Source organism: Anopheles marshallii, chromosome 3 (genome assembly GCF_943734725.1).
Source record: "Anopheles marshallii chromosome 3, idAnoMarsDA_429_01, whole genome shotgun sequence".
Taxonomy (NCBI): domain Eukaryota; kingdom Metazoa; phylum Arthropoda; class Insecta; order Diptera; family Culicidae; genus Anopheles; species Anopheles marshallii.
The window spans coordinates 52,443,573-52,453,306 of record NC_071327.1 but is presented as its reverse complement, the minus strand read 5'-3'; the positions used below and the strand labels follow the sequence as shown (position 1 = coordinate 52,453,306).

Below are 9,734 nucleotides of genomic sequence, written 5' to 3'. Positions count from 1 at the left end.
GGATTGTGTAATGATTCCGAATGCCAAAGAATCTGCAGCCCACCAAAAAAAAATGCCCATCCGTTGGTAACATTTTTTTTTGCTTCACAACCACACTATCAATCAACCTAACGGCAGTGTACCGGAATCGACGTGAAATGGACGTAAACACGAAGTCTATATTTTGCATCGCGTAGTAGGCTGGGCAGTGGTTTTTGGGCAGGCATGAGGCGCATGGTGGTACAGTAAGCGTGATATCATTCTAAACCGCGGCTAATGCAGTTTGGGGGCAGATGAGAATTATTTCATTATTATTTCATTAAAACTGAGGCATGCTTTCCAATCGCTTAACGGCGTGGGGCGGACGTAAACGTTGCTTTGCGTTGCGTGTGGCGCGGGGGTTCATTTGGCGTTTGCGGAATTGCTGAAAATTTGTGCCCAGGAAAATTGGTGGGCAGGAAATGAAACTTTTTCCATAATGCTGGTGTTGGAACATTGAAACGTTTTATGTGGCGCGCCAAGTGGATGATGGTGGATGGGTGGATCGATAGATAATCGCACATTTTAAACCTTTTGTAATCAAATTGATGGATAAAATAATAGATCGCATTACAATAGTCTCTAATATGGAGAAATAAATGGTCCATAATTATTGTTTAGCTACACTTTTATAAAGGTAAGGTTTGTCATCAAGAATCGTAACGTCTGAGAGTTTTTTTCGACTATTTAATTTAACTAGTCACTTTCATTGCTATGTACAGGATGTTCAGGGTAAACTTGACTTATGTACAATTGTTTATCATTTTCCGAAGATTAGCGGTATTAACATGTAATACTCGCCATTTAGAAGCTTCGACCCTTCTCCATTCTACTTCTTCATCCATTTTTCATTCATTATTTCATAATAGACGGATATACTGGATATATAAAGATGGATATGGATTTAGCAACTTCACCGGTCCAAATGTTAACTTCCCAGACCTTAAACCTCCAGAGGATTGAGGTGCTCCAGTAATTACATTACAACTACCAGTAATCCATTAGTACTGTGAGATGTATCAACTTACTTTCTTATCCGTCTTGGCTTGTGTTTATGTCATCATCGTATGTCAGGATCTGGATTAACTTATAGAAGATGGTCCCCGAAGACTCCACCTCCCAGTCGCGGAAGGCACTCTCCAGCGCTATGTTGAAGAGATGGAAGGAGTGTAGCTGCTGCTCCGCCATCTTCTCCAATATCTGCCGCATGGTGAAAATCTTATCAGTAGTTGAGTTACCGTTTCGGCATCCGCTCTGATAGTTTCCAACAACCCTTTCAACGAATGGGACAAGACGATGTTGTAGTGTAAGGGAGAATATTTTGTAGGCGGTATTTAACACCGTAATACCCCTGTAATTGCTACACTCTAGCTTATTTCCCTTCTTGTATATGGGGTAGATGATACCAAGATTCCAATAATCCGATGAATTTTATTCTTTATTGCTGCACCTCCATTTTTGGTCAGTTCGGCTACTATTCCGTCGGTACCTTTCGGGTTTCGTCAATGCTAGGTAGAAATAGCATGACATAATCTAAGAGTGGTTCCTCTAGCTGCTCGTTAAATTGATCGTTGAATAATTCATCAAAATACTAAGAGGATCACGAGACGATCTCTGGCTGGTAACTGACCAGATCCTCATCCTTATTTCGACAACGTCTGAAAGCATGCACTGAAGATATCGAAAAGTTAGGCAGTAATTGTGATCCATTTTAGTACGGCATGTTTTTAAAGTATTCCGTGAAGCTTCCAATAATACAAATATGATTGCTTTTTATTTCAGCAGTTATTCCACATACTCTATTAACACAATCACTTTTAGTTGTGTTGTTGTTAAACTACTATTCACTTTATGTATATTCCTTCATAAATTTGAGCTGTTGGTAAGTTTTTTTTTTATTTTTCTAATTCTTGTATTTCCATTCGACTGTTTCGATTTTATTATACTGTGACAAGAGCTGATTCATTTCTTATGTGAAAAACGGAAAGTTTCCGCCCTGTTGGTTGTTTCCGAAATTTGGCAATCCTCCAATTCCTTGCTCGTTGTTAGGGATCAAAGGAAAACCTCCATTCTGTCCACCGTTACCGAAGCTCGGAAAACCATTTCCAAACGATGGCAATCCGGATTGTTGACCGTTTCCGAAGCTTGGAAATCCGAGTTGTCCCTGTCCATTTCCGAAGAATGGTTGTCCGGACTGTTGACCAAAGCCCGGAAAACCACCCCGACCCTGTCCATTTCCGGACGATGGCTGTCCGGATTGTTGACCGTCTCCAAAACCTGGAATGTTGGATGGTAGATTGAACCCGAACCTGGGTATACCAGAGGAATTGTTCGCTGTATTACCGCTGGTAAAGTTGTTGAGCGATCCACTGTCTCTTCCACCGTGATGATGTGCCGGCAAAGCGTACACCATCGCCACTCCCATGATGGAAAGAGTCGTCAAGATTAACTTCATGTTACTTATTGAGGCTTACAGTTCACTGATAATGATGATGCTTACTGGTGGAGCTGCCACTTTTATATCGCCCGAAGTAAACTTCGGTGATGTCACACAAAAATGCACCGTGCATTTCATTTGGATCAATGTTTGGTTGGTTTCGTAATGGCTTGTTGAAACAGCTTCCATTACAGATGATAATCGAATGCAAAAATCGATAAGTGAATAGCTAACCTTGCGACACATCTTTTTGTTTTTTGCAACAAGGAAGGAACTCTATGACACTAGCCAAACAGAGGTTCGATAAAATAAATAAAGAGGGGCGAAAATGTGTGCAACTTCAAGGGTTCAATGTGAACGCTGTAGGGTAAGTGTACCAGAAGCGGTAGTAGTGGAATAAAATACAAACCCTACGACAAACTAAACGTAATCAAAGTAGTGATAGGAAATCGAAATGTTCTCCGGTCTTTTACGAATCGTTTGAAATACAAAGGCATCTTTTTCTTAACGCCTAAAATGACAGGGAAATCAATAAAATCGCTTGTAGTCTTCACGAATATGCTGTAAAATCGTTAATTTTAGCATTAATGCGGTCAGTGAGTGTAATTTCATTTTTTTAACTACAGAAACTAAAAACAAGCGTTTCCCTTTAGTGGTCGTAGTAGCCAACACGAAGTTTCTTGGGATTCCATTTCTTACCATTTGAGGTGCTAACCCCGAAGTTCGGAAAAAAATTGCACACAGGTCCTACGGAAGATGAAAATCGAATCTCGATCATTACCTCAACATTATGGGAAACGTTATGGTATTAGTGAAAAAGTAATGTACAAAAAATAGCACCACCTTTGGGACATGAAACAACCACAATAGGAACCATACCACGATTACAGGTACAATAAAACATTTGTAAAAAAGGGCGTTTTTTAATGAATTTCTCTCGTTATCGTCGTTTTTTAAAAGAGAAACGAATTTTCTATCATATTTCGTGGAAACATAAACATTTGCTTGTTAGAAACACCGCCAACATAGTTTAATTGTTTTTATTAGTGTTGTGCTTAATGCATCTTATGAGAAGAGTCATTCTCACGAATCTTTGGAGAGGAGCCATTTAAATCAGGAATCAATTCTCAACGCTCATAAGATTCATGATTTTTTGTAGGCTTTTTCTTAAATAATAATTTGTACAAAAATTAAATAAGTTTAACCACTGTTAGCATTCGATTGCGTTAACCAATCGAGTTGATTTGTTTGATAGTAATTATTTTAGGTTAAAATAAAAAAAAATCGTATTACAGAAATAAAAATAATAATGATAAACCTGTTTTTTTCCTGGAGAGAATCACTAATTTATAAGGTTTTAGAACCTTTGGAACAGGGATTCAGATTCATTCATACAATTCAAAGATTAATTCTAATTACTGAATCTGAATCAGATTCACCAAACACTAGTTTGTATGCTGAGTAATTGCTCCGCTATTGGCACACTTGCCCTAGTACCATTCTCAGTTGATCTTTAAGTTGTGCGTATTGCCTACATTCTGGAGTTTTTTCTTCTTTCGTTTGAAACAACCGTTAAGCATTATGTCTTCTAGCAACATTTGAACATATGCAACATATGAAATAACTCGTTGGGAAAGTAACCATATCTGTTCACTGTTCTTGACGCATTGCCGTATTATTTTTTACTTATTATTTTTTATCCCTTCATTCATTATTAATTATTATTCATAATTGTCGCTGTAAATATTTCGGTTTCGGTAGTATTAACAAACCTGAAAAGGTTAAAACCTCTTAACAAAACTATTGCTTATTACAAAATCTCTTAATTCTTCTTCTGTTCTTAGCTGGCGATTTTCAACGCTAAGTCGCCGAAGTACACGGAAGTAAAATATAGTTCCAAAAAATCTTTTTTGATTGCTTCTAAATCGGTTTTATTACTTTTGCGTTCCCTACGTTCCCTGCTACAAACAATTTGTTCACATTAACCAAAGAAACCACCATTCTGACCGTTGCCAAAGAATGGGAAACCTCCACCAAACCCTGGAAAGATGGACGAAATGGCATCGGTAAAGTTGTTCCACGATGAGGGAAGCGCGAACTGCGGGAATCCAAATCCATTCGAAGGCTGCGTCAGGTTTGGTAGAAATTGGCCAAAATCGGGCAGGGACGATGAACTGTTGCTGTCACCGGAAAAATTAAAGCTCTGGCTCGTTCCGTTGATGTTGTAACCGCCTCCGCCACCGTAATGGAAGTTGGCCGGAATAGCCACAACAAGCGCCACGCTGAGGGCGGACAGGAGCGATAGGATACACTTCATGCTTATCGTCTTGTATGTTAAAAAGAGGTCTCAGTCGTCATCCAGGCCGGTCGTCACTTTATATAGCTAGCAAAGTGACTTAAAATCGTCATACACTCAGTTCAAAATATTTCAAACTGCTACCGTTAATGCAGGTTGTTTATTGAACTTGTGCCAGTTGTGTCAATGTTTTGCGGGTAGGCTCTGGAGATGATGAATTTATTTGACCATTAATCAACTTAGAATTGGTAGAAACAGCTTAAGCAAAGCCCTATGACGTCTTTGAAAATGTTAAAACATTCTAAATGAGCATTGAAGAGTAGTGTAATTCGTAAATGTATACTAATAAGAATGTATACAATTCTATATTATCGCACATCAAACAGTAGCTGGTATATGTTAACTTAAATGAACGCCAGACACGTTTTACAATGATAATTTTCGATGCTGGCTCTCTTGTTGATTTCATAATCAAAATGCAGTTAAATATTTGTCCGACTAGCTGTCAACACTTCCGCCTTAATTTACTATGCAGAATAATTGATAATTACTCAGCTTAATTTGGTTTATAAGACGCATCCTGCACAGCAACACTCATCAGTTCCTTTCTTGGAGTTTTCTGACCCGAATCGGTAACGATATGAAGGTTTCCATCATATTCCTTGCCGCCGCAACCATTGCGGTAGCTTCCGCTGCTAGCTTTTCCAACTTTGGTATAGGCATTCGACCTGCACCGCCATCCGAATCCCAGAACAGTGATTCTAGCAGTAGCTCGTCAGAAAGCGATCAAACGGGCGAACAACAGTCTGGCGATGCTTCCGGATCGGCTGAAGCTAATGCAGGAATTCAACCAATCGGTATCTTCAGACCCATACCCAACAGACCGTGGTGGCCCATTCCAAGGATTCCTCCATTCCGTCCACCCTTCCTTCCGCGTCCTCCGTTCGGTGGACATGGACGTCCGTGGTGGTTGAGGCCACCGTTCCACCGACCCACCACCAGTACCGTTGCACCGGAGGGAACTTCCGTTGCCAGTCCGACCACTTCGGTAGCTTCGACTACTGCGGAAGCTGCAACGACGACAGAGGAGGCCACAACTACCACCACTGAGGAGGCAACTACCACCGAGGAACCAACCACTACTGAGGAGGCAACCACCACAGAGGAGGCTACCACTACTGAGGAGGCTACCACTACTGAGGAGGCAACCACCTCAGAGGAGGAGGCTACCACTACTGGGTAGGCAACGACCACCGAATCTTCGTAAGGAAATGATATACACAATTCTGATTTCTTAAACATGTCAATACAATAAAATCAAACTATCTTGAGCAATGAAACAGTGTGTCCTGTTAATCAAATAAACATTCGATGCTATGACCTGCAAGTACTTCATAACATTGACCAAAAATCAATTTACAGTTTGTTTATGTTGAACAATAGACCTGACTGACTTTCCATTTGCCTATAATCTCGAATTTAGATTAGATTCGAACAACTCCAACAGCATGCACACATGGAGAGGAATAAAATTTCCCTGGCAGACCATAGGACATACGCTGATCATTTGACATTTCGGAAGGATCTGCCAAAGAATTCCTTCAACATCCTCATAGCTTCCGGTGGCAGCTTCCTCGATTGAGACTCTTTGATCTACCTTATCCTTTTATCCGACTGTTCAAGGTATTAAGAAATTAATAATCCTCTATCGAAGAAGAATTGTATTAATTCAAAGTAAATGTACTAACATTTATTACAATGTAACACCGAGCATTAGAAACAAAAGGGAAAATTGAACAATTTGCATCATGTTCATCATTATTACCACAGTGTATTACCATAGTATATACCGCTTACGGACGGTAGCTTGGTGAGCGAAATGAAAATTCAAAACCCTTCGCGCGCGCCCTCTAGCGATGGGGATTGCAATGCTCAACTTGTTCATCGCAAGTGCACACTGGTCAGCCATATATGAAAATTTCCATTATTAACATCACTTTATTGGGGTTTGAAGCAAACACTCAATTGCAATGATTAATTCGATAATTTATATACATCTAAAATATTCTAAACTAGTTACTAAGTAGTAATTTCATTAATAATGCAACGAAACGACAACTAAATAACGCTTGATTTATGTTGCTGCTGTTATATTTATTGAAATTGTCCTTTTTGCTTTCATTTATTTATAGTAATTTGTCTATTACATTACTGCAGTAGTAGGTTGCGCATTAGGTTGGAGTTTTCGTCATTCATTGCTGTGTGTTGAATGTTTTGCCCAGTTCGGTAGTGACCCGCGTTCGATGCACAACGACGCCGACTGGGAGTATTTAAGTATCTTTAGATAGTTTGTGTCACGGTTTCACACTAAGTGTTTTTGCTTTAGTTTTCAACTGCTCAACGAACGAACGTGTTTAGGAAAGATTTGAAAAATTATCTATTTCATTTTGCACAACTGTGTGTGTTAGAAGCCATTCGGAACTATAGATAGAGCGAGTGTGGAAGTGGAATATAACTGGTTTTAGTCGTTTGCTTGGTTTGCCGTTAAATAACCGTACGTGGCGGTATAAACTATGCATTTGGGGAAAAGAATATGATTTCAGTGTGTATAAGGACGCTCACTGTGGTTCCGGTTCCTTCATTTGGTACGGTATTTGTGTGATTTTTTCAAGAGTTATATTGAAAAAGAAAAAAATACAACATTCCTCTAAATATCACTTCACTGGTAACAAACAAACACACACACACACAAAATGTTGTAAACTTCGTTAAACACCACCTATTCCGCCTGACACGACGTTTTTCGCCTGTTCCCATTTCATGTCCTTTCAAAATCATCCTACCTAGCTAAACTAAACTCGTCCCCTCGTCCCCACATTGTTGCGTTTCCCTTCCATCCCTGCGTTTTCCTTCCAACATTCCTTGTGGTGGTGGCAAATATTTGTCTATGTCCTTAACCAGAGCATTACAGAGACGGTGTAGTTTTAACGATGGCTCATTTGATTCATTGTATTCAGTATAATTATTCATACATGTTTGCGTCCACTCGAAAGCGTCCCCTGCTCCTTCTAGCCCCTTTGTTAGCGTTCAATGTTGGGTTGCCCTCTTCAGCAGTACATTTTATCGTTTAGTACTGTCGTTGAAGGCGTTAATCTATGTGTTTCAGTATATTTAAGTTTAACATCCATGATCACAGGAGAAATAACTTGTTGTATGCTCTGCTGACGAAAAGAGTTCTGCTTTTTTTTTCTTTGTTTGCGCATTCGCATATATATACGCTTGTATTGTTGCTGTTTCATTTAATTAATGTTGCATTAATATGCTGTTATTTCGTTTCATTCTAGTCTTCTCTTTCTCTTCACTACAGCAATCGCTTGATCCGCAAAGGATTCAATACATTGGCCGCTCGATTATGTGTGTTTTAAGTAATGTAAAAGCGATAGTAAATGACAATGAAAGCATACAAACATTACTAATAAAAGCAACAAAAACATACATTGTCTAGATAAAAGCAAACGAAATATATAAAAAAATATTATGCTGCGTACCTTTTGTGCTACATGAGTAAAGTAATGAGGTATTTATAAAGTCGTAAAACAAATGTGTAAATGATGGATGAAACCATTTCTCAACTTGCAATTCAGCCGTACGTGCAGATACGGAAAACATTCGTTCAAACGCAAACACACACATTGCAAAACGCTTTCCATTTTTCGATAGTATTATTTGTTCTATTGTAATATTTCATTTTCATGTTTTCGATTTTCATGTTGTCGCTGGTTTTCTTCTTCTTTTCCTTCTTCATTTCATTTCACGGACATATACTGTATTTCTTGTTTTACTTTAATAAATAATTTAAAATTGTAAAAGTCTTTCTTTACTAGCTGTGTACGTGTGTTTTCCTCTGCGTTTCACTGTTTCGAACTTTGCATTATATTTGTTCTATTAGTTTCTATCTCTCTCTCTCATTTTTTGCGCAGAATTCATTCCATTCATTTAAAGCGTGATGATTCTGGTGAAACTGACATCATTCTTAAGGTATCAGAAACTTCATGCGCCCGCACTCGTGCACTCAATGCATAAAACACAAATGATGCTTGGTGAAGATGAAGACAGAAAATAGTAAGAAGAGAGAGCCACTTTCATTGATTGTTTTTGTAAGTCCTAACTAGCGCTACTACTAGGTACGGCGAAGAACGTGTCTTCTAATCGCGGGCTCTGCTGCGAATGACAAAAATAAGGAACGAACAGGTGTGTTGTCTTGTTCTCTTCGGACTTCGGAAGTGACACACTCGTGGTGCGCACATGCGAACATTATCATTTTCTGCTTTATCATTCATTTGCATTGCGTGCGCTTAAGTCGAGCGAGCGGAGCGCGTTTCGTGCGTTGGGTGTTGGAAGAATGGTTAAATAATTGAATAAATGGAATTGGAAAATAATTTGAAAATTGGCTACTATATTAAAATAAGAGCAATAATTTAATCCACTGCATTTGCTTGTCTCTAGCTTACGCCGTTTTCTCGGCGCTATTATCAGAACGCAACCAACTGCCACACGTCACTATTCTAACGTCTTTCCCACAATCCCAACCTCCAGCGATGGTTTACTGAAGTTAACAAGCGTGTGAAACTTTTAGGATAGATTCTGTACACCTCAGGAAGCGCGAAAACAAGGGGGCTATCCTTTTTTTTAAAGCTGGATGGTGTAGGGAAGAATGTGCATCACACCACCTTGCTCTATTGCTCTTGAACGATCCACATTGGGGTTTGGTGTTTTTATCTTTTGCCATTTGTTTGTTGGCTTCGCGGCTACCACATCGCGCTGGCGATGACGACGGGAAATGCAAACCGATACAACAACAATCCAAAAGACTAACAGTGTGTGAGAAACTCCCCCGGGGATGGTGTTCCAATTCCCGCCGATGGGAGGGATATCAGGTCTATATTAATGTGTGATTCGTGTACTGCAAGCAGATGGAGGCAA

General features: G+C 39.4%; 3 protein-coding genes across 3 annotated transcripts; 1 reads left to right on the top strand and 2 right to left on the bottom strand.

Annotated features, from left to right (window-relative positions):
• Positions 1-1,987: 1,987 nt before the first annotated feature.
• On the bottom strand, positions 1,988-2,473 carry LOC128714886 (keratin-associated protein 19-2-like). Its single transcript, XM_053809767.1, has one exon. It carries the CDS (start codon positions 2,471-2,473, stop codon positions 1,988-1,990), a length of 486 nt encoding a protein of 161 aa, XP_053665742.1.
• Positions 2,474-4,436: 1,963 nt separating this feature from the next.
• Positions 4,437-4,772, bottom strand: LOC128714672 (uncharacterized). Its single transcript, XM_053809548.1, has one exon. It carries the CDS (start codon positions 4,770-4,772, stop codon positions 4,437-4,439), a length of 336 nt encoding a protein of 111 aa, XP_053665523.1.
• Positions 4,773-5,391: 619 nt separating this feature from the next.
• LOC128714860 (uncharacterized) lies at positions 5,392-5,994 on the top strand. The gene has a single exon (XM_053809741.1). The coding sequence runs from the start codon at positions 5,392-5,394 to the stop codon at positions 5,992-5,994; it is 603 nt and encodes a 200-aa protein (XP_053665716.1).
• The last annotated feature ends 3,740 nt before the right edge of the window (positions 5,995-9,734 follow it).